Source organism: Numida meleagris, chromosome 12, assembly GCF_002078875.1.
Source record: "Numida meleagris isolate 19003 breed g44 Domestic line chromosome 12, NumMel1.0, whole genome shotgun sequence".
Lineage (NCBI taxonomy): Eukaryota > Metazoa > Chordata > Aves > Galliformes > Numididae > Numida > Numida meleagris.
Genome location: NC_034420.1, coordinates 15,207,131 through 15,231,929, shown reverse-complemented (window position 1 = coordinate 15,231,929; position 24,799 = coordinate 15,207,131). Strand labels below are relative to the sequence as shown.

General features: G+C 39.5%; 1 protein-coding gene and 1 long non-coding RNA gene across 2 annotated transcripts in view; one reads left to right on the top strand and one right to left on the bottom strand.

Moving 5' to 3' along the window:
* DDX46 (DEAD-box helicase 46) lies at nt 348-21,377 on the top strand. The gene is made up of 23 exons (XM_021410577.1): nt 348-501; nt 2,999-3,181; nt 3,457-3,597; nt 4,683-4,800; nt 5,431-5,596; nt 5,892-6,043; nt 6,353-6,466; nt 7,386-7,551; nt 7,826-7,946; nt 8,214-8,389; nt 8,781-8,902; nt 9,753-9,831; nt 11,682-11,764; nt 12,341-12,505; nt 12,874-13,036; nt 13,944-14,137; nt 14,686-14,823; nt 15,276-15,425; nt 16,070-16,267; nt 16,824-17,042; nt 17,773-17,917; nt 18,515-18,588; nt 19,351-21,377. The coding sequence occupies exons 1-23, from the start codon at nt 485-487 to the stop codon at nt 19,396-19,398; spliced, it is 3,132 nt and encodes a 1,043-aa protein (XP_021266252.1). The 5' UTR covers nt 348-484; the 3' UTR covers nt 19,399-21,377.
* The window catches only part of LOC110405351, a 3,280-nt gene continuing 2,328 nt past the window's right edge, over nt 23,848-24,799 (bottom strand). The window contains exon 2 of the long non-coding RNA XR_002442829.1: nt 23,848-23,904. This is a non-coding gene — a long non-coding RNA (uncharacterized LOC110405351). The remainder of the gene's footprint in view (nt 23,905-24,799) is intronic.

Here is a 24,799-nt window from a genome sequence, read left to right as displayed (position 1 = left end):
GTTTTGGTGGCAGGGCTGAGCCCTGGCCTTGCTGTAATTCTTGTTTTCATTGCGTATCGCGTATGTGTGACCTTGGTGCCTAACAGCCACAGTGAATGTCACACTGGGGTGACACTCAGTTGGGTTTCTGAAGTCTCAGGTGCAGGAGGCAGGGGGCTACGGCTGGTAGCCTGGCTGTGGAACTGGGGCCCTGCGGTTACTTTGCCCCATCTCTGCGAGGCACTGGTGGGACCCAGTCTCGCACAAGGCCTCCTTGCTTCCTTGCTTTTTTTTTTTTTTTTTCCTTTTTCCCCGATCCCTCCTGCTCTGCCCGCGCAGACGGCGCTGCGCCCTCCAGCCGCCAGGGGGCGCTGCCGCTCCGCCGCGGGCAGGAAGTGGTGGGGGCCGCTTCCCGCCGCGCTGCTGCCTCACCTCGTCGTTCCGGGTGCTGGGGCGCCGAATGGCCGCCGTCTCCTAGCGCAGGGCCCGCGCCGCCGTCGCCGCCATGGGCCGGGAGTCCAGGTGAGGGCGGCGGGGGCACGGCCGCGGTCACGGACGGCCCGGCCCGCACCGGGGCCCGCGGGTTCCTCGGGTAGCGGCCCGGTGACGCCGGCTGCTGGCTGCGTGCGGGAACAAAGAGCCGCGGCGGCCTGCGGGCGCGCTGAGGGCACTGCGTGGGTCCTCCCGCCGCCTCCCGCGGCCCTCCGTCGTTCCGTGCAGCTGGGGGCCGGTCCGAGGCTGGGCTCGGGCTTTGAGACCGGGCTTTGGGGCTGTGGGGCGGCTTGGGGCTGTCCTCGGAGCGCTCCGGGCTCCCCGGGCCGGCGCGGTCGCCGTACTCGGCGTGTCTCAGCCCGGGGCCGAGGGGGCTTTGTCCGGCGTGGGTCCCGCAGGGAGCTGCTGTCTGTAGGGGTGCCTGGCCCTGGGCCGGCTCCTGGGGCTCAGACACCGGACCTGGGCCTCTCCGGGCTCATTGGGCCTCCTCGGGTTTGGTGTAATGTAACGGTATCATCAGCCTGCTACTCTTTTTTTTTTATTATTTTTATTTCACATTGATGAGGCGTTTATGGCACGTATCTTTTGAAGTTTCTGCGTCGTCGTGTACCTTTTGTCCTCTCACAGCTGGTATAAACACCTGATTCAGTGTTTTAACAAATTCAGCAGTAATGTGATCGTGTGCTGCTTGTGTCTCAGTCAGGCTGTGCTGCTGGGTGCCTTGGAGCTGCTCACACCTTTCAGGCTTTAAACCAGCTCTGTTATTTGCTGATGCTGTTGTTGCCTCTGTGCCAACTAGTTTAATCGAACGTCAGATTTTAACACTGAAACAATGTTAACGCTTAAAGCCTGGTAACAGTTTGCAGGCTTCAAAATCCCCTGATAACTCAGCTCCAGGTGCTGGCTCTGGATCTCTCAGGACTCCCTTATTTATTGCAGTACAGCTTCCATTCTGATAATGTTTGGTTTTAATTGGCCTTCAGGGTTGGACCGAACAGAAAGGTTTGCAGAAAGCATGCACAGAACATGTTTGTCAAACCAAGCTATGGGTCTCTGGAGAATAATTCTTGTACAAGCAGCCCCTGCCCGTCCCACTTGGGTCCCTTGCTCTCTCAGAAGCCCCATTCCCTTCTACAAGTTTTTCTGTTTGTGGCAGCTACATGGCGAACTGGGTTGTAAAAATTAAAAAAAAAAAAAAAAGGAAAATGGGATTTAAAACTTAATTGTCTTACGTGGTTTACAGTGTTCAAAACACTTTAAGAGCAAGAGAGAAGAAACGGTGAGGGTGAGGAGTGGTAGGTGGAGAAGGGCAGGGTAGGTGTTGGACTTGCTGTAGGGAAATGCTCATCAGACTGAAATGAGATACCCCAATTTATTGCAGGTTGTCAGGGAAAATACAAAAAGAAATCTCAGAGGGAATTAGGGAGCAGTTCTCCTGGCATTTTGTGACTGAGATTGGAAGAAATAAAAGGTATCTGACAGTGACAGATGTTCTCCATGTTCAGTCATACTGCTGGTGGGCAGGGTACGGACCTCACACCGCTACTGCACTGATTCCAAATGTACATGATACCTAAATAGACCAACGTGCTGAAATAAACTTTATTATTTTTAGTGCCAGTACTGTTGTAATACAACTCTGTGTGGCAGTGACGAAAGGGAAGGGATACGGGATAAGGGATACTTGAGGTCTTGCCTTCTCCGCTTCTTCCTGCTTCCCTAGCCTAGCTCCTGGGGAGCGTGGAGCGTTGGCGAGCCCTGGGCTGCGGGAGGATGGAACAAGGGAATTATTCTGATGTTGTGACTGATACGAATTGGAAAAAGGGGAGATGGCACACCAGAGATCCCTCTGTCACTTGTACACTTACATGAAGAGTTTCTGGAGAAGGTAGTGCTGTCTCCCACAGTTTGATTGGGATAAGAGAGAATTAGTGAAGGGAGAAGGTCTCCCATCTCCATCATTCACCTGTGACGCCTCTCTAACTTCTTAAACCTTCTTTTGTGATGCTTGATTTCAGCATCTTAAAGGCATTGACCACTGCTGCATCACATGTGCTCGTGGTTTTTTCTTTAATTGCAGTCTGACAGCTTTTCCTCTGAGCAGAGGTTCAAGTTGCGTAGCTCATCTGAATGAAAGTTATAGAAAGATCAGCAACAATAACAGACGTCCAGCAAATTTTATGAGATAGCTTTAAAGAGACTTAGTCTTTCCCAGCACATAGTAGAAATTAGTGGGTGTCCAAAAAGGAGATTGTCCTTGATGTTCCAGTGTTCTCATGCCATGCTTATATTAGCACACTGAAACAAAAGTATGTCCCAGTAATTCCTCTGATTTCAGCATCGTAAGGGATATGTGTATACTAATTAGTTTTGCAAAATTACTGCAAATGTTTCGGAATTTTAGAAGTACCACAAATTACAATAAATAATTCTTTTGCCTTATTCACACGGATGTGACAGATCTCTCTTTCCTCTGCCAATTTCCTCAAACTTACGCTCCCCTTTATTGTGTGAATTTACGACGCAGGCATTATCGGAAGCGCTCTGCGTCGCGGGGACGCTCTGGTAGCCGCTCCAGAAGTCGTTCTCCATCTGACAAGAGGAAACGTGAAGACAGACGCTCCAGGAGTAGAGATCGAGATCGCAGACGTGAGCGGTCGCGCAGCAGGGACAAGAGAAGGTCTCGTTCGCGTGACAGGAAGCGCCAGAGGTACGAGTTACGAGTTCCAAAGCACGGAATAGTGCACGTTACCCGAAGATTCATATTTTTCCTCTGCAATTGTTTGCTTTGTTGTGGTTCATGATAGATTTTACTGTGCTCAATATTTTGGCTTACTAAGCGATGTCTTGTTGTTGATGCCGGTGTTTGCAAGCTCTTAGTGATCCTGATGATTATTGGATTCCTTTTACAGCCTGTTCCTTAGTAGCAGGCTAAAGTTTTACTGTTATCACATGCTAAGTAAGTACCATTTTGTTCTGGGGCAGACGTTCAAGAAGCAGAGAGAGGGAACGGAGTCGGGAGAGAAGAAGATCGCGAAGCCGAGAGAGAAGGCGCTCTAGGAGCAGAAGTAGAGGCAGGCGGTCTCGATCCCCCAGTCCAAGCAAGAACAGGAAGACAGAAAACAGGTACTTGTGTTCTCTAGTTACAATCCGTATCATAGTAACTAACTTACTGATACACTGGAAAGAATTACTGGGCAAAACCAACCGAAGCTGTTGTATGTAGAGGAAGGAGAATTTTCGGAGTGTACTGGCATGATCTTTTCCCATCACTTAATGTCCCTTGATGGATTAAGTGTTTTTATATTCCTTACTTGAAGGGGTGTAAATGCTATTCTGCATATGTACTAATTATTTCTAATGCTGTTTGTTGTGAGAATGATTTTGTAAAATGTGTGTTAGATCCATGAGTTCTAACAGCAGTCTGTATAAAGACCAAGCAGGTTGAAGACAATCCAGAAATTCTGAGCAGCTGGAACGAATCTTTTAGGACAATTGTATGGTTGGCATTAGAACTGAGGAATGGGCTGTGAAGTAATGTTACTGAGATTTAATTGGCTAAAGTGAATTTTACATTTATTGTTCCGAGCTAGCAAACATTTGGTTCAGATACAACTATTTCTTTTTAATAGGAAGCACAGTATGATAATAAAATCTGTGATACATGGGTTTTGTTTTAAATGGAAGTCTGCATGTTTCGTTTGAGTTCTATAAGCAGCTTTTCCCAGAGGGAGGTGTTTTAATGTCCTTCAGGCAGTACTGTGTTCACAGAGGGACATGCAGACTTCCATGGCAAGGAGCAAGCTCACTTTACCTTCCCCTAGAAATAGAACAAACAGGACTTCTTTAGTATCTCTTTTCAAACTGCTGTCTTCAAGGAGGTGTAGAATAAACAACAGAACCACTGGAGTATCAGTACTAAGTGTTCTGGAGGTGAATTCTGCTGCTTGGCCATGTAAAGAGATGAGAAGAACAGAACCAGAGCATGTGAACGGGTGAACTGCAATAGGCTGTGCATTTCTGGCAGTCGTAGGGCATATTTCCATGCAACAGAGAAAGATTGTCTAGGAGACAAAGTGCACTTCATAAGATATCTGAAAACTTAGCCCTATTCATGGTGTTCATAGTTTTGTTTCTATCCAACACATTTATTCCCCCACCCCGAGAAAAAAAAGCAAATGTTTTAAGAAATCTTTGCTGTTACCTTTCAGATCAAGATCTAAAGAAAGGACAGAAGGTGTGGAAGTTTCCAAAGAAAAGAAAAAAGAGAAAGATGACAAAGAAGAAGAGAAGGACAAAGATGCTACTGCATCGACTGTGGCCACCGAGGTAGGAGCTTTGGGGATGATTTTTTATCTTTTAAATGTATAAACCAAGAGTTAAGATAGCCATAGATTACTGCATTAACAGAAGAAAAACTATTCACAGGATTGGCCAGAATCCCTGCTGAGTGAAAGAGTAACACAGTCTCCTGGCACAGGGTGTGCTTCTAGTTCTTGCCGTTGGAAATGTTCTGTTTCTAATGTGCTGTCAGCAAGGGCTCCCCGTGCACAGGTTGGTCACTTGAAGGACTTCCAGAAGTAGAGAGCAACAAGATAAATCTTCAGTCTTTTATAGATCCGTGGCTAAAACGAGTTGAAACTCACTGGTATATGATATCCTGTTCTAGTAAAAAAAGAGGAAAGTCTTATTCATTAAGGAATTTTTTAATTCTTTATTATTTTAAGAGTTATATGCGTGCTACAATTGTGAAAAATAAAATAGCTGAGTTTCATATTTTAAAGCATTATAGTTGCTTTTAGTCTTTTTTGGTTACTCTCGCTGTGATAAGTCTGTGTTTGCCCATTGATTGACTTCATGCTCAGTTACATTTTATTTGGAAAAGTACTTTGACTGAAGTATAGACAAATGCCAGTGGCCATTAATTTTCACTATTTGGTTGTTTCTTGTTTCTTACAGAATTTTGATCAGAACAAACTAGAAGAAGAAATGAGAAAACGAAAAGAAAGAGTGGAGAAGTGGAGGGAGGAGCAACGCAAGAAGGCTATGGAAAACATTGGAGAACTGAAAAAAGAAATTGAGGAGATGAAACAGGGAAAAAAATGGAGTTTGGAAGATGATGATGGTATTTCATTTTTATATATAACATTTAAAACACATTTGCTTCTAATAATATTTTTATTATCTCTCAAGCATTTAATGACTTTTCAAAATGTGAACTATAAAATAGCAAACCCTGAATCTTGTCATGGCTTCAAACATTTTAAGGTGCTATTGAGATTAACAAACTGGAGAGATTTTTTATGAAGAAAAATGATACAGTAATAAAAATGGACTGTAATCATTTGGGCAGGCTAGCAATTTAACACATGCGAACTCTTTTTCCTCTGTTATATTCTCATCTTTCTTGATCGTATTAGATGATGATGAGGAGACTGCAGAAGGAGAAAAAGAAGGCAATGAAGTCGAAGATGAAGAGTTAGATCCTTTGGATGCTTATATGGAAGAAGTAAAAGAGGAGGTCAAGAAGTTCAATATGAGAAGCGTAAAGGGTGGAGGTGGGAGTGAAAAGGTAAATTTGCTTAATATAACTTTCTGTCTTCTGGAAGGAGCTTTGGCTTTCAATGTGGAAATGGTTTTGGAAAAAAAAACACAAGAAGAAATAGGTTAGATCCATTTAGTGATTGTTTGCCTTAATTTGAATTTTCTAATGTTTTTAATAAGCTGATAGCATTATGCTCATAAAATTTCACTGCAAGAGGCATATGAAAAAACAGCGCAATGTGTTCAGAAGTACAAAGATTCTGTATATTTTATACAGTATATCTTTTCTTTTATGTGATAATGCAACAATTTCCATTAACTTTTTTTTTTTTTGCAGAAATCTGGACCAACTGTTACCAAAGTAGTAACCGTGGTGACAACCAAAAAGGCAGTTGTAGAGACGGAAAAGAAGAAAGGGGAACTCATGGAGAATGACCAAGATGCGATGGAGGTGATTGAAGTGTCTTGTATTTCTGCTGTGAAAAGCCAGTGTGCTTCTTATCAGAGGCATGAGAATGAGGACAGTGCTGGGATTTTTTTCATTTTTTGCTGTGAGATTTAATTTCAAGAGCCATGGTCAAAAGAATATTGAACTTGCGCAGTCTTTTGTTGCTTCTATTTTTTTTTCTTCTACACAGCTTTATTGTTCAGAGGCAAAGTTATACAGATGAGAAGTGATTGAGTGCACCGGGTTGTGTTGCTTTGTAACAGTTCTTACTGGGTTGATGTATGTCACATGCGGTGCGTGTGAATTTCACCTGTGGTTACTGAAATTGGCAGGGCAGTCCTGGTAGCCCCGTGTGTGAGTGACCCACAAGCCAGCAGAGTGTTTACATACGTGGCTGCTCAGTCTGCATGTTCTAATGTGTATCTATGTGAAAAAAAAAAGGTTTTTGAGGGTTTAAATTTCTGCTTCATTTCTAGGTAAATATAAATACATTAAATTCCAGAACACCTGTAAGTTACAGGTCTCAAAACACGTCATCAACCGTAATTCTTCATTTATTTTGCGTCACACAAATCAGTGGTGTGCTAGCTATTGGATATGCTCAATTTTTTAAATACTGTTTTCCTCTTAATATTTTTATTGTCTAGCTGTGATTATTTCTGAATGTCAAGACTGGTCTAGGTAGTATTTATAAAGTCATAGAAGTGATACAGAGCGGTGAAAGTTAAGGTTTGGGAGAAATGTGAAATAAATTGATGAAAGAAAGATTTGGACTCCTCTCATACTGAGAGCAGATTTTCAGTATCTGGTTTAATGGGCTAGGGAACAGCTCTGGCTTCTGAGTCAAGTTTCTATGTAAACAAAAATCAGCATCTCAGAATGTCATTCACAGTAACTTACACACTAATTGTAATCTATACAGTATTCTTCAGAAGAAGAGGAAGTTGATCTTCAGACTGCCCTAACTGGCTATCAGACCAAGCAGAGAAAGCTGCTAGAACCAGTGGATCACGGAAAAATAGAATATGAGCCCTTCAGGAAAAACTTCTATGTTGAAGTACCTGAACTAGCTAAAATGACACAAGAAGGTAAGTACAAGTATGAGCAGAACATGTTTTGATGTGCAAGGAAACAGCAAATTCTGTTTCAGCGTGGAGAGTTCTTGAAGAAAGGAGCAAAAAAATACTGTACAGTTCAAGACTTTGGAGTAACTTTGAAGAGAATTTGGACAGAAGAGGGAATTCTTTTTGAGCAACAGAATGAAAATGAATCAGATCCCTGTTATTGATAACCTCATGTACTGCTTCAAGGTAGCAGATAAGCGTCAGGTTTGATTCTGTTCTAATGCAAACTCTGTTTCAGAGGTGAACGTGTACCGGCTGGAGATGGAGGGAATAACGGTCAAGGGAAAAGGCTGCCCCAAACCAATAAAAACCTGGGTACAGTGTGGTATTTCCATGAAGATTCTTACTGCTCTCAAAAAGTAAGCAAGCAGTTTACAACCTATGTCATGCTTGATTTTATTTACTGTGTTCTATCATACATGTATTTGTGAGAAAAACATTATTCACTGCGTAAAGCAACATGTCCATGTCTGTAGTTGTTATGTGTACAGTCATCAGAACTTTTTGCCGATAGATGGAAACATGAATATGCACATTTCTTCCAGCATGCCTGTGATATGTGTCTGTCAAATCATATTTTGTTCTTATAATCTCTTTTATTAATGACTTTTTCCCTTTTCTTTAAGACATGGCTACGAAAAACCCACGCCCATTCAAAGCCAAGCCATCCCAGCAATTATGAATGGTCGCGACTTGATTGGCATTGCTAAAACAGGAAGTGGGAAAACTATCGCATTTCTGTTGCCCATGTTCAGACACATTATGGATCAGAGAGCTTTAGAAGAAGGAGAAGGTCCCATAGGTACAAAGCTTTTATTTTCAAAATTGCTATTTAAGTAGACAAAAACTCAGTCATACACTTTAGAAGGTTCTTCAGTTCTTCTCTTGTTTATGGGAATGAATGCTTACTGTTCCTATAATCCATTAGTGAGCATATCCATGTGTCTGCAAGGGAGGCCTTTACTCCCTTGATTGATTTTGAAACGTTGACACGTTTTCCGCCTCATCCTCATGCTGTCATAGCTCTCCTCCTGAAATTGCATCTTTAAAATAATACATGTTAGTAAGTGAGGAAGTAAGCTGCATATGCTTCACAGAAACGCTTTGAACTTCTTACAAAAGCTTACTTTTTATTGCATAAATAGCAGAATTTCTTGTATTCCAACATGTGATGAAAATGCTTTGCATTTCAGCTGTCATTATGACACCTACTCGTGAGTTGGCTTTGCAGATTACCAAGGAGTGTAAGAAATTCTCAAAGACCCTTGGACTTCGGGTTGTTTGTGTTTATGGAGGAACAGGAATAAGTGAACAGGTATGCAAAAGACTTACCTTACTTGTCACATAACGCCTGGGCTTTATTAGTTAATGTTACTTTTGAAGTGGATATAGTTAATTGTCTTCCCCATAAATCCATTATGTTTGCAACACGTGTTTGGAATTTTCTCTGCATGAACATCAGTAATGTAGAAGCTTAAATATTTGCACGTAACTTAGTCTTAAACATGCTGATATTTTTGAAAATTCTTAAGCGTGGCCTTTAAAATTTAAGGCTGTTTCTTTTTATATATGTGCTGAGCATGACAGTAATTGAACTACTTGTGAGACGTGGCAGTTGGAAAATGAGCGAGAAGCTGCATTTCTATGAGTGTTCCCCTCAGACATTTTCTCAAACAAGAAGCAGAAATGTTGGCTTTGGTTTGTTGCATTATCAAATATTGCACGTCAGAGTAATTTGGAGATTAATTTCCAGGATGTTTTTCTATTCCACTTTTATGGAAGTTTGATCTTTTGGTGCCATTGTGTATCAGAACATGGCTTGTTAAAATTTTGAATGCATCATTTGTACTTGCATGACACATGATATTTCATACGTGCTTTGAACTGTAGTAAAAGTGTTATCCCCACTGTAACTACTTCAAGTGATAGTAACTTAGTTTGACACAGGTCATTCTTTTGGAAAGCATTTTTCAGGATTTAAAGAAATTCAAAGACTTAAGGAAATTGCTAAGTAAAGTCTTTTAAATAAGCAATTTACATTAATGAAACAGCTATGCAAAAGTAATTGAAAATGCATGTAGCTTTCTTCTTTATGTAGTCACGTGTTTTTTAAAAAATCAGCACTAGTAGTTTGTTAAATTGAGTTTACTGTCTTTTAAAATCAGATAGCTGAACTCAAAAGAGGTGCTGAAATTATTGTTTGCACACCTGGACGTATGATTGACATGTTAGCAGCTAACAATGGTGAGTAGAAAACCTTTTCCTATGGAGAATTTTTTATATTTGTTGTGTAATTCTAACAAATTGAAAAGATCATGTATTTTGATAAATGGTTTTATGGAATTTTCTGATATCTCTTCAGGCTGCACTATCTAGCTATTGACAATATACAGCACTAATAATAGATGAATCATTCATTGGTTTGACTTTTCTGGGGGAGGACAGGAAGTATTGCATTCTTGAAGTGTTTCTGAGAATGTTTGTTAAAAGTAAAACATGGCGTTCCAAATTTCTTACCTTCAAGCTGTTCTGATGAGAGGTTATCTGACAGTTACTTACTGTGTCTGCCCATTGGTCCAACATTATTGTTAGGGTAGCTCAGCAGTTGCTCACTTCTCCTTGAAGAGTGTCTGACTGCTTTGATCTGTTGGGAAAAAAAAAAAATACCAACCAACCCACCAGACAAAAAAGCCCTCCCTATGTAACTGTGAAAGAACGGACCATGCGTCAAGTATTCAAGTTGATTTAAACTGAGACACTGCAGCTTTAAGAGGTTTTGTCCTAGTGTAACCATTGCATGCTTGCTAGATAAAGTTTTATTATTAAATTATTCCACATCAAAACCTCTACTAAACTGTTGACATTATTTAACTTCTGTGGAAAAAGTACCTTCAAGAGATATAGAACTGGGCTTCCAAGACTTAAATCGTCAAAGGTAGGTACATTAATGCTGTTCCCAAGTAAATTTACGAAGTTATTATTTGGGGATGAAAGTGTTAGGGTGTTAAATAGATATGTAGATTTTAATAAATATTTATTTTGTTACTGAATTGTGAATTCCTTATCTTTAAAAAAAAAAAAAATGCAGCGCTAAATCACCCCCACAAAATAGTTGGAAGCTTCAGCTACAGCTTGCTGAAGCTGAAAGGACCAAATTCTGCTGTAGTTTGATAGGCAGAAGCCTGAGTCTTGGTCGTAGAGAATATGAAAAATATATTTCATTTTGAGAGCACTCAGCAGTGCCACTGTGCAGTTGTTTGGAAGTGAATATGTCCACCTATTTATGTATTTTGAGAACACGACTCTTAAATCCTTGAGTTAAATCCTTTTGATGACAGGGAACCTCTTAGGTATTTGTTTGGGAAGGGTGTTAATTATCCTGTTCATCCTCAATTCCAAATGTTCGCAGATACACAACTCGCTCGTTTTGTTTCCAGCTGTCCCAGAGTTCGGGGTGGTTCTTGTTTTTAAATCTGGTAGTGATACTGGGTAGGTTTTAATCTTTATATATTCCGTTGGAAAAGACTGCTTGCTCTGTTTTATGCATATTATTAGCAGTTAACTAGAATTACTGATTATCCTCAAGTAGTTATTTCTAGCTCCAAGGAAGCATTACAGATAATTTGTAGAAAAGGAATTTTTCTGAAGCTGCAACAGTTAGCACTGGACTTTGCCTTCCACACATGCGCTGTAATCTCTAATATGTTTTTTTCTAGGTGGCGCTGTCAGATTATGGCTGATGTGGCTCCTTGCTTCATCTCAGTCTTAGTTTTATGATGTGTTTTGGCGAGGGCAGTTTTCTGAATTTTACAGGTTCTTCTGGCCCTATGATGGTATGCAAGAGAAGAGTTTGACAAAATAAAGGGCCTAGTGCATACTTTACACGTTTCCCAGAATGTTTGAGATTAAAATGAGAACATTAAAATTCACTTTTAGTGAATTTTTTTAAAAAGTAATTAATGCATTTCTTGGAAGATAGCGAGAATATATATAACATTTAAACATATATATATATATATATATATAAATTCCTGAGGGAAACTAAATTTCCATTTGATTTTGTTTCCCATGTGCTTTTTCCTCTCCTTTCTCAGGTCGGGTGACAAATCTCCGCAGAGTCACGTATGTTGTCCTTGATGAAGCAGACAGAATGTTTGACATGGGTTTTGAGCCTCAGGTAACTAATGACATGCCCGAAAATGCCATGAACTGTTACTATTCTCTTAAAGGATTTTGCAGTATCTTATGCTATGTCATTATTAGACTACCGTTAACAGAATGTGCTGTATATGGATGTCAGTATAAACTAACACTTTAATTTTTGTATTGTCCTCGCATTTTAGTTTTGATAAATTCTTAGTTAGAACATAATTTTTCTCTAATCTATCTTTATATATATATATTTGTTAGAAATGCTAGACAATAGTTGTTGGCAGCTTTGGACATCCAGGGCTCTTTCAATTATCTTCAGCTATGCTGTCCTCCAAAACTAAAAAACAATTCCTTTGTCTCCTGAGCTGTAGAGTTTCTGCTGCAAGTCTTACATTTTCTTTTGGGCTGCTCTGGGGTAGCACGTTACCACTCAGCTTCCTGTAGACGCCAGCCTGTCTTGCAGCGCTCTCACCTAGGTCCCAGGAGGAAATCTGTAAAGAAATATTTTGTATTCGGTGTAATCCATGTATTACCTAACTTTAAAAAAGACAGCTTCAATTACAGTACTTGGGTACTAAGAGGAAATGTTCTCTTCAACCAGGTTATGCGCATTGTAGACAACGTCAGGCCTGACCGTCAGACTGTCATGTTCTCTGCTACTTTTCCCAGAGCTATGGAGGCATTAGCTCGGAGAATCCTAAGTAAACCTATAGAAGTGCAGGTTGGAGGCAGAAGTGTTGTCTGTTCTGATGTGGAGCAGCATGTTGTAAGTATCACACATCCGCCTTGCTTATCTTCTGGTTTGCTTTCAAAAGGTTTCCAGAGGTATAAAAAGAGCTTTTATTTTCAGATGTTCAGTGAGTTTGGTAAACGTGAACTCAGAAGGTAGCACAACTCAATCTGCAAATGCAGCATGATCACTTTTTTTTTTTTTTTTAACTTGTTTTTGCACCACTAAGCTGAGCAGCAGTTCTGCCACTAGCTATGGAAGCAGCATGGAAAAGCAGTCTCCCGTTCCTGATTTTTTATTTTTTTATTTTTATGCCTGTCATCCTGAATGTGTTTAATGACTGAAGGTACAATTTATATTCTTTTTACTTTCTTTTTTCTTTTTCTTTTTTTTTTTTTTTCCAGATTGTGATAGAAGAGGAGAATAAGTTCTTAAAGTTACTAGAGCTACTGGGACACTATCAGGAGAAAGGCTCAGTTATCATCTTTGTGGATAAACAAGAACACGCTGATGGGTTGTTGAAAGATTTAATGAGAGCTTCTTATCCCTGCTTGTCTCTTCACGGAGGTAATCTGCAATTTTAGGGGCTCACATCAAGATCGCCAACCTCGAATGTTCATATTTAGTAGTTAGGAAGAAAAGCATCTTGCCTGGTTCCTGGGTACTACCAAATTAGAATATTTTGTCATAAGCAGCTTTTGCTTTATAGTTGGGAAAATATATTCGTTTCTTAATTTTGAAACAGACATGATAGCTTTCTGTTGTTCCCTGTGAGATGTCATCAGATACCAAATCTTGTCTCAGTACATTGGGGTTGTGAACTGAGTGTTAACACTTCTTAGGGCATATTACTAACTCCATAATGTCGTAGAGCAGTGAACACCAGCTGAGGGAGTATTACGTGAGATTTTGTTTGAAATTCCACAGTAATAGCAGCTGTTGTCTTGCTTTTCTGCCATCAAGAAGTAACATAATGGAAGTAGTTTAGCAGATAGAAGAGGAAATCTCTGTAGAATGTTGTCCATCACGGAGTATTTGTCAGTGTATAGTGCTCGTGAAGATGCAGTAACCTGTAAGTACAAAATCACTGTTCATGTAGTGCAACAGTGGAAGAGGGAAAAAATATCCTCATTTTCTGGAGTTTTCCATGGCCTTTAGACAAAGCCTCCGGGTGAGATCTGAGTTGAAATGTGAAGTCAAGTAGAAAATCTTTATTTCAAAACTTTTTAGGATTTTGTAGTGGAAAAACTAAAGATTTCATTATTGTGGATAATAGACTAAGAGATTTATTATTCTGGATAATTTATGTTGCCTGCGAGTGTAAGTGTATAGAAATATTGTTTCCATAGGGTTTGGGTTGTTTGAAGTGGGAGAGTATTTTGTCTGATGTACAAATTCTTTTGAGTCAAAATCAGAAGATAGTTAATAAAAATGAATAAAGACCGAGCTTCACAATGTGTCTGGTTTCTTGCAGGCATTGATCAGTATGACAGGGACAGCATAATTAATGATTTCAAGAATGGCACTTGCAAGCTTCTGGTGGCCACGTCTGTAGCTGCAAGGGGCTTGGATGTAAAACAATTGATGCTAGTGGTCAATTATAGTTGTCCCAACCATTATGAAGATTATGTGCACCGAGCAGGCCGAACTGGGCGAGCTGGTAATAAAGTAAGTGTAATCACTTGTCTGTTACTGTTAGTACTGAAAAAATTGCCTCATTTACTGCTTGATAAAGGTCTTCTCAAGGGGTAGATACAGAGGGAACGTTTTCTTTTCAATGTGAAGAAGGTTTTTGAGAGATGACGTGTAAAGGACGCTCTGAATTTTAGCACTGTGGAAGTTGGAATTTCTATTTTCTTCTGCCAAGAAGAATTGTCTTTTTCAATTCCATTTGTGGCCTAAAGTTTGGTGTTTTTCACTGTTGGAAATGTGCCCTACTAAGTTTAGATTTTCTTTTCTGAACTTACAACCACGACAAGATTGAAAGCAAAGAGCTCAATTTCTGCTATCTGTGGTCGATTACCTCTGTATCAACTTCCTGGGAAATCACATTATTCTTTCTACAATACCACTAAAAAAAAAAAAAAAAAAAAAAGCATGAATATCACGGTTACTTTCATTGACCAGAACAACAGCATCCATGCAAGGGCGCAACACTAAAGTTAAAGTTTCTGTAGAGATTGTTCTTTACCATCTTTTAAATTAATTTTGACTAGGGATTTGCATATACGTTCATTACTGAGGATCAGGCACGGTATGCTGGTGATATCATTAAGGCTTTGGAATTATCTGGGAATCCAATTCCTGCTGATTTGGAGAAGCTCTGGGCTGACTTCAAAGAACAACAGAAGGCTGTAAGTAATCCTTAATTCCACAGTGCACTTTGCTCTGGGTTTAATGCGTGTGGGTCCAGTTGTGCACTGTATGCAATCGTGAGTTGTTGCTGAGTTCATTGAGAGCACACGTGTGTACTGAGGTTTCAGGATTTAGGGATTCTTTGTTCTTGTTGCTGTTTGGGTTTTTTTTGTGGTTTTGGTTTTTTTTTTTTTAGCATTTGAAAAGCATTTAGAATGTACAAAACCCCAGCAGTGTATTCTGTCTGTCTGCTGAATTAACACAGCTGTTTTTATTGTACTTCGTTGTAAAATACAGTATTTAAAATTTGAAGGGCTTTCTAAACATCCTATGGTTTGCTTTTTTAAAGAAATAATTTTAATTATTTGTGTATTTCCGTAGTTACCTTACTACTACAGGAAATGGATTTTAAAACTTTAGTTTATACGTAAAAACACACTTTTTATTTTAGGAGGGAAAGCTGATTAAAAAAAGCAGTGGATTCTCTGGCAAAGGCTTTAAATTCGATGAAACAGAACAGGCCTTGGCTAACGAAAGAAAGAAGTTACAGAAGGCAGCTCTTGGCTTGCAGGATTCGGATGATGAGGATACAGCTGTTGATGTAAGTGCCTGAAGTTTTTTAAGGATTTCCAATGTATTCCTGTGCTTTTTTTTCTGGTAGGTTACAGAGCATGTTGCAGGATGCATGGATTTTTGTTATTACATGTCCCATGCTACTGATTTAATGAATTAAATTCCATGGGCAGATGCATATGTATTCTTGATAGCAAAGATGTATAGCTCTCCTATGAAGATCTTGAAAGTCTGTTTCTGACCTACTGGTATTTTATAGTTAAAGTATACAGTGAGGTAGATGTCACAGAGGTTCTTTTCCTTCTAATATTCCATAGATGAAATGGAATTATTGTCCTTAACTTCAATTGCCCTCAATTACAAATGTTTTTTTTTACTTGTAGTGTTTTAAAGAAATTCATAGTAGCCTTTTTCTATTTCTAAATCCTTACTAGGTCTCTTTCCAAATATTAGACTCCTTTTTGTGAACTTGCATGTAAATACTGTGTTCAAACTTTTTCCTGATGACTAGATCTGTTCAGTTTGTTCTGTAGTTCTGAGCATCCTTCTATCACTTATGCAAGATGTATGTGTAAACCATGTGAACTAAATGGCCCTTAGTGTTTTCTGTCTTTAAGATGATAAGATTTTTCATGGTAAACGCAGTGTTTTAATCATTTTTACCTTCTTCAGATTGACGAACAAATTGAAAGCATGTTCAATTCAAAGAAAAGAGTAAAAGACATGGGAACACCGGGATCTTCAAACGCTCCTACACCATCAGCTGGCAATGCAGAAAAACTGGAAATTGCTAAAAGATTGGCTTTGAGAATCAATGCCCAGAAGAATCTTGGAGCAGAGGCACAAGTATTTGTCCCCTTCCATTTTAAGGTAAGCTCTTTACAGAACTTCTTTTTTTTTTAATAGATGTTGTATAGTGTTGGATTTTTCATTTTGTGACTGCCATTTTGTTTAGTGTTTCTTCTCTCTAATGTCATACTGCATTATTTAGCTCATTTACACTGCTAACTCAGTTAAATTTGTTGTTTTTGTAATTGAGCTAATATAATATAGAAGTGCAAATGCTTTGTCTGCCTTGGCAAAAATAGCAAATTGTGTAATTTTATCAGTAATGATAAATGAATTTGGTTTTGTCAGCTCTAGCAGAGCTGCAGAATATCTGCTGAGGCATGTAATGCACAGTTTGACTTAGGTTAACATGGTCTAGGATGTCCATAGGTATTTTGAGCTGAAGGTACAGAAGACAATTAAGATCTTCTGTACACAGGGACGTGCTGAAGATGTGTTTGTTTTGTGGGCCTTTATAATATGTAGAAAGCTTTAATGAAGCCCTCGTTGGCTCATGTCGGACTTCTTTGGCTTTATTGTTTTCAACACGGACCTGTTCTTTTTTTTTTCTCTTTTTTTGCTTGGTTGGGTTTTACAGGATGTGATGCAGCAGGCTACAAACGCTATCCTTAGAGGGGGCACAATTCAAGCTCCTACAGTGTCTGCCAAGACCATTGCAGAGCAATTGGCTGAAAAAATCAATGCTAAGCTGAATTATGTACCTATAGAGAAGCAGGAGGAAGAGAAACAGGATGGAGGACAAAACGAATCTTTTAAGAGATATGAAGAAGAATTAGAGATCAATGACTTCCCACAGGCAAGTAAACGTTTTGCTAATGACCATTATTTAACAAATATAGCTTGAACTCTGATTGTTCCAGTATCATGTTTTGTTTCTATTTCTTATTCTAGTTGAAATCACTACATCTGTGCTTACTTTTCAGCGTATAGACAGTAGACAGTCAATGCTTTAGATGCATTACAGAGAATACCCCCCAAACAAGCATTCCTTACTGTACAAAAATCTTTTTACCCTCTGCCACTGACTTATCTCATATCCAAACCTTTGACACTGTCTAGCATTACATTTGAAAGGCCATACTACTATATGTGACTCTGATGCTGCTCCTTTTTGTTAAATGGAAGTACACAGTATATTTGCCCTTCAGGTTCATTCTTCCTCCAAAAAGTATTAAATAAAATGCTTCAGTGCTGTTTCAGAAAACAGTAAGAAAAAATTACAGATTCTAAACTTTCAGTGTAGTAAAATGAAGGTCTTCAGGGGGTCATGCTTCAGTAGTCCTGTGCATCCGTTCTCTTCTGTTCCTTCCATAACTTCATTTTGCTGGCATAAAAGTAACTTTTTAAATATACTCGCATATAATGTAGGTTGAAATTTTAGCCAGTTATTTTTAAGGTAGAATGCTGTGATCAGTTTTCACAGCGTGATGTTCTTGTTGTTTGTCTAAAAGGTCAACTAACCTTTGAAATGCTGTTGTGTTGATGCTTTTCTGCTTGTTGATTCTCCTATATCCTTTCCCTTGCAGACTGCCAGATGGAAAGTTACCTCCAAAGAAGCACTACAGAGAATCAGTGAATATTCTGAAGCTGCTATTACAATCAGAGGAACTTATTTCCCTCCAGGCAAAGAACCCAAGGAAGGAGAGCGAAAGATTTATTTGGCTATAGAGAGTAAGCATTCTTTCTTTAAATATATAAAGTGTACTACTCTAGTTTTGTCATTAGACATGGAATCTCTGTAGTCAAAGTGTTTGGATTCTCGGTTACAGGCTTGCTGTAGTGACTTGGCAGATAAATGTAATTACTACGAAAACACTCATTTGTCTCAGTTCCCTTTGGCAAATGATCCAAGGGGAGCACAGAGATGCTGCTCCTGAGAAGACTGACCTGCTACAGCACAGTAGCAAACATCTAGAGTCAGTCTGGGGGAGAAATGAGCACAAAGATGTAGTTTGTGCCCATGTGAAATGAAGAGAAAAGTTGAATTTATGAGTTTTGGCTGTTAAAAGAATAAGAAATAACATCAACTGCTACAACAGAAACTTTGCAAACTTTGTGATGGTTGAGTAGATTCTTTCTTAAAGAAATATCATATTAATTTATGAATATTGAAATTTAAACTGTCTGTTCCAAGTATTTTCCTTAGGCTGTCGTTAGCTGTGGCAGTCTGTACAACGCTAGTGTTCATCAACAAATACTTGAGGATATTTGGCTGTACAGTGTCTGTGAAAATAGCCAACATTGTTTATCTTTTTTTTTTGTCTTAAGGTGCCAATGAATTGGCTGTACAGAAAGCAAAGGCAGAAATCACACGACTTATAAAAGAAGAGCTCATTCGATTGGTGAGTTAAATGTTCACAGCGCAGGGAGACGGTGCTTCGACTTATGCTTTATGAAATTGATGTCTACAAATGTTGGTACTCTGGCATACATTTTGGATTAATACCAGGGACTGGAACCTGTAGATGTTAAATATATATATATATATATATATTCATTGACCAGCCCAGAAAATACATCACTCTGTTCAATCAACTAGACACATGGCTGTTATCCAGCCACCAGATGGAGATAACACCTTACCAGAGCTTTTTGACCGAATACCCCTTAAATACTCAGATCCTAATTAATTTCCTAGTTTCAGCACCCTCAGGCAGGGGGGAGGGCAGTTATTCCCCTTATTTAAATCCTTTGTATGTCCTGAGATACTTGGTTTGCTGTAACATTACAGCATACCCAGCTGATAATCTGCTGTGTTCATCTGTTTTTTTTCCGATAAGATACTGCCTTGACAAATAGTTGTATGAGTTCTGTGGCTGAGGAAACCTTGGCTTCCCCCAAAATAACCTGAGTGCAGCTATGTTCCAGTAGTGCCTTTGATGTTTTCCTTTTAAGGAGTGTTTATAGATTAACTTTTTTCTCAGAATTGTTGACCTCTGCATGAGAATGTTTTCCAAAGGAAGGAGATTGCTAATTTACTTATTGCAAGTGTTGCAAACTGCTTATTTACGTGTAACGTGGATTTACTATGAGTGAGCTTTTATTGCAATTAATTTCTCCATTTTTGCTTTTAACTGTGAATTTATTCTCTCCTTTATTTGCAGCAAAACTCATACCAACCAACCAACAAAGGAAGATACAAAGTTCTATGAGTACTTGGAGTAATCTGTCTGCTGGTGGCTGGTGTGTGAGACTTCGTGGCTTCTCTTGTTTTTGCTGTTTACACTGCTTATTGTAAATGAAGATTTTTTTTTTTTTTGTCTTGCGGACATTTTTTAACAGAAAATTGATACTTGCTGAGACATCTTAATTCTTTCCATTAAGGTTAGCAGTCTTAAAGCAGACCAGTTTTGGCAAAGCATGACTTAATTTAAAAGTGCAGTTTATATACTTTACACCACAAAGAATATAAAATAAAATGATTTTAATTTTCCTGACAGACTATACTGTTAAGTAAATTAAACAGTGTTGAGATTTGTGTTGGAAATCGTTAGAATGTACCTGCTTCGTACTGTGGGGAGGATTCACACCGTATCAGTTTATACTGGAATAATGATAAAGCACCAAAATAAAGGCAGGATTTTCTCCTGATCCATAGCATCTCTCTGACTGGTTCCACACACAGAAATTCCCTGTACAAATGTCCCTCTAAAGTCAGAGAGACTTTTATCCAGAAATACTTGAGGTCTAGTTTTAAAATCTTCTCATCCCTTTTGTCTCCCATTTTGTCCTTATGATCCAGGTAACAGAGTAACTCATTGGTGTTCTTTTTTTTTTCTTTTTTCTTTTTTTTTTTTCTTTTTTGTAAAGTGAAATGTTTTAATGTATGCAAATAGTTTCCATGTTTTTTTCTAAACATCAGAATTTTAGGATTTGATTTTTTTTTTTCTCATTCTCTGACATAAGAATGAAAGCCTGTTTTGTTTAAAAAGAAATACTCAGAGAGGGGGGAAAAAAAAAGAGAGAAGCCTCTTTTGTAATGAATATATGACTTTGTCATATTTTTTACAGTGTTCTTATATATACATTTAATGTGATTGTCCTTGGGGTTGTTGTCTTTATTGCTGTTAGGACATGGCTTTAAGTAAAAATGGATAACAATATTTATGAATTGGACCCACAGATTTTGACTATCACTGCAGTCAGTAAGCTACCGCGTTACTGGGACAGGCAAGACCTTTCTTTTTGAGGTCTCATCCACATAATTATTTGTATTCATGATGGACTTCTTACTCTAATCATTTAGCTTTCCTGACTCTACTTATCTGCAGCATAAACAGCAGCAACTGAAGTGTCTTGTTCTAGCAGCTGCAAGACTTTTGAGGTGATGACTTTCAAAAGGACTTTTGTAGAAAGCTTTTCTTACCTGACACATTGAGAAGAAATGTGTCCTTTTAAAGCAGCTGTGTATATACTCCCTTAACTCTGGTGAAGACAAATCATACAATCTGCATCATAGCTGTATAAATTTACAACTTCCATTTCCAGTCTTCAGGTAATTTAAATGGCCACTTCCGTTTGCTTACAATTGTCTGTTATTCTCTTGTCTGTATCTTACTTTCAATGCAGGAAAGGGAAGTAATGATTATATTAACAGCATACATTTAGTATAAAAACACCCATAATGTAATACTTGCCAGTATTAATCCAGTAAGTCCTTGGGTACAATAAAGAGAAGCACACAATAATGCATTTCAAAACTTAAAACAGAAATCTCAAGCTAAAAATTTATGGTTCCCTTTAAATACATCAGGTTTTTTTCTGTTATAAAGTGGGTGTTGATACGTTTCATACAACTTCTTTGTGGAATTGTTTCACTTTTTGACACTGTCCCCCAAGAAGAGTAACAGATTTTGATGTATTTAATGAAGAGAACTTTCAAGTTTGGACAGTTAGACGTTTCTTTAAAAATCTTGCTCCAAAATGTTCATATATATATTGGTATCTCCTAGAAACAAACAAACAAACAGAAAGGCATGATGGAAACATTCTTGTGATTTCCAGCTTTGCTCTGTTGGATTTCAGAGCTGAAACAATGTCTAATCTTTAAACTTCCTGGGGTTTTTAAATGCGATGTCAATATTCCTATGTTTTTTAAATTCCAGCAAAAATAAAAAATAATTTCAATGTATATTTTTCAGAAACAGTCTTTTTGAATAACTTATCTGTTTTATGCACTTACCTCTCTTCCACATTTTCTGTGAGTTAGCCTTATACTGTTTGGAGTAGGAAAATACGGATAGTAACTATCGCTTGTCATTTTCTGCTAGAAATGCAGTAAGATGCAGATCAGACTCAGTTAATGGGTGCTGCCACTGTGAAGAAAGTTGCAGTAAAGGTGTCTGAATACGTGGAAGCAGAAGCCAAATGCGTGTAAGCCAGAAGAAAGAAAGAAATTCTCAAATTAACAAGTCTACAAGGTAAAAAAAAAAAAATAGTGGAGGTGAGAATAAAAACTGGGAGAAGAGAGAATGAAGTACTGAAAAAGGGTGCACTTAGTTATTTCCATATGTGTACAGGGATATAGACCAGAGCTTTATAAACATCTCTGTTTCACTGCTTTCCAGGCAATCTGACCTGGGCAGATTCCTGTCCCCAGCTGTTGGAAGAGCACAGAGGTGGTGTACTTGTGTTTGTTTGTTAGAACAAGCTCTGCTTATGTGTTTTGTTACCTACCCAAGGTGAAATGTTCCTGGCTTTCTAAGTTACCCTAACGCTTGCAGTGCTTGAGTAAACAGGGAGTGGTATTTTGGGTGGGTAAGTAAAGAAATATTTGGTTCTGGGTCATGGACAAGTTTTTGCTTATGTTCATGAGAAACTGCTGTTATTTCAGAACTACTGCCATGGTTAAAGAAACAAATGTGTTTATTTGCAAGAATGGAGCCTGTGGAGGTCGCCAGAATCAATTTTTAATTTTCTGTCACGGGCACGCACTCTCAATGCTACGTTGCTGTACAACTTATTGAAGCGTTTTCTAAGTTAGCCTGAATGCCCTGTAAGCAGGCTGGAGATGAACTGAGGTTCTCAGCGTGTCAGTGTTGGTGTAAAATCAGCCCTTGCCACAAGTGTGATCGCAGTGAGTTATTCATGAGCGTCATGCGCGGTCCCTTCCGTTCACTGCATCCGATCCCAAGAGCAGGACGTGTGTGTGCGCGCACGCTGACCTCACGTGATGCCCAAGGAATGCACTTTCCTTTTGATTATTTTTCTTGACCCAGACCGCTTCCAAATATGGTCTCAGCTTAAACAAGTTTGTATTCTTAGAGCTTGGGCGTTTGCAGAAGAACTTCTGGCTTCCAGCTAACTGTGGCGGCATGAGGGGAGTGGAGGCGGAGAACAACCTAAAAATGTAAAGATAAAAGGTGCCCAGCTGGACTCCTATTTGTCCCAAAATGTACACTTTGTACGATGTTTATATGATGGTAGACAGGAAGATTTGTTTTGATATTTTTAGCTACAGTGGAAACAATTGTTTTTAAATAAATGACTCTTGCTGAGTGATTGCCACCCAAACATTGCTTCTCTGAGGCTTCTCAGTTAAATAGTTTTCTTTATCCAAACCAAGAGAGAGAAAATTGTCAAGCTAATCAGCATAAGCAGAGGTAAATTAATTAATATCTCAGAAATTAGTAGTTGTAGTGAGCTAAACGATTATTAATAACCTACTATGGAGCGAGTGTATGATTATTAAATTATTTTATACTTCGACCATGCTAAGTATGAAGTTTATCATCACAAAAATGTTTCTCAGAAAAACGGATAGCGCTGGAACTGCTCTGCAACTAGCTGCTTAGCAAGGGAAATGTTACACTTAACGAAAATCCTTAATCTTAACTAAAACATACATTTCCTCTGCCTGTGTGTGTTAGCAAACAAATGAATTTTTAGCCCAGTAACTTGTTAAATAGAGCATTGGTCATGGCAGTTAGAGCTCTAAATTCTCACAGCTTGCTCAGCATTCCGTGTAGCTGAGGACAGTGCTGAGCTTTTGTGAGTCTGTGTGTTGGCACCAGTAGGAACTTGGGCTCAGCTTGAAAATGTGGATCCACCAGAGAGACCCAGTGCAGGAGAAGAATGGGATTTTGTGGTCTAGATGTAGGGAGAGGAAGGATCTCACTGCATTACCGTACAGATAATGTGATTGTCTGCTACTGGTAATGATAACTGTTAGAGAAAGAAGGTGGGAAGCAAATTCCCAATCTGTGCAATGGCCACGCTTCGTATCTCCAGGGAGATTTCACAAAACAAGACAGTCACAGACACATTTGTCTTTTGTTTGCTTGCTGTTTTTATTAGCGCTGTGCAGATGAGGAAACCAGACCCTGTTGCTACCAGATTAATATTTGAGCACTGTGGGCACTGGAGGTGACTCATCTGGAATTGGTTTGCCCAGGGCACAATGCAGAACGACCACACGGGCACAGCACCACACAAAGGCACGACGTCCAGCTCCAAGCTCAAGCACTGAGCTCTTGCAGCAGTAGTCTCAACAAGAGCCTGATTCAGGTTTCATAGCATCTTGGATGGAACCTGCCCCTGCTTCAAATTACAAGTTCTCTGCTGTGTGTTGCTGTGAGCATTTCTGCATTCTGTTGAGCTGTTTTTTTTTTTTTTCTGGACAAAGCAGGAGCCTGACTTCCTTCACCTTCTAGACTAACCTATTGACAAGGAAAAAAATAAGGTTCTCACATTTCTGCTCTTGACTTGAAGTGGCATTTCCAACAAGAGTTAAAAGCAGTAGAAGTTTATAAATAAACTCAACCATTTGCTAAATTAAGATAGATAAATGCTGCTTTTCCCTGCTGTTTTATTATGGTGAAAGTGAGGATTCCTTCATGCATTAAGAAGCACTGGCAAAAAAAAAAAAAAAAGCCATGGTCTTGGCAGGATGTTTCACAGCAACTGTTGGCCTGAAAAGCTCCAAATGCTGCAAGAATGGAATATCACAGGGTTGGAGAATGTGTGTATAGTGCAGAACGTCTCACAGCACTCCTGGGTGTATGTGGTATCTGAGAACTTGTGATGTACAGTGCTGTTATGGACTGCTATCAGTGGGCTGTGGATGCTCGCAGCAGGCCGGCCGGTGCAGCTGAATATGTGGCACCATTGCTGTTAGAGTAATTAAGAGCACTGATTACTATCAGTTGGTCATGCCTTTCTACGGGCGTTCCTGTGTCATTTCACGAGCCCTGACCTCGATGGCAGCAGGTCTGGTGGGCACAGTTCTGCTTTCTGTGCAGACTCTTTGAATACTGTTCAGAGGTACAGATCTTTGTTTTTAACAAACTGCCACTGCGCTCCCTGCATCTTATATAAACTCTTCAGAACATGGATGGTTAAAATAAGAGCAAAATGTTTAACGACCGCCAGCATTCCTTGCAGCTGGTGCTGCGAGATGGCTGTGGTAACGGTGCACGGACTGGCTGCGGTGCAAGGCAGCCCTACTAACCCAGCCGTGGGCCTGCCACGGCCCGGAGCCGGCCCGCTCCTCTCAGGGAGAAAATGGCGGCTCGGCCGCCGGGCGCCCCCGAGGCCGCCTCCTCCCTCCCGCCC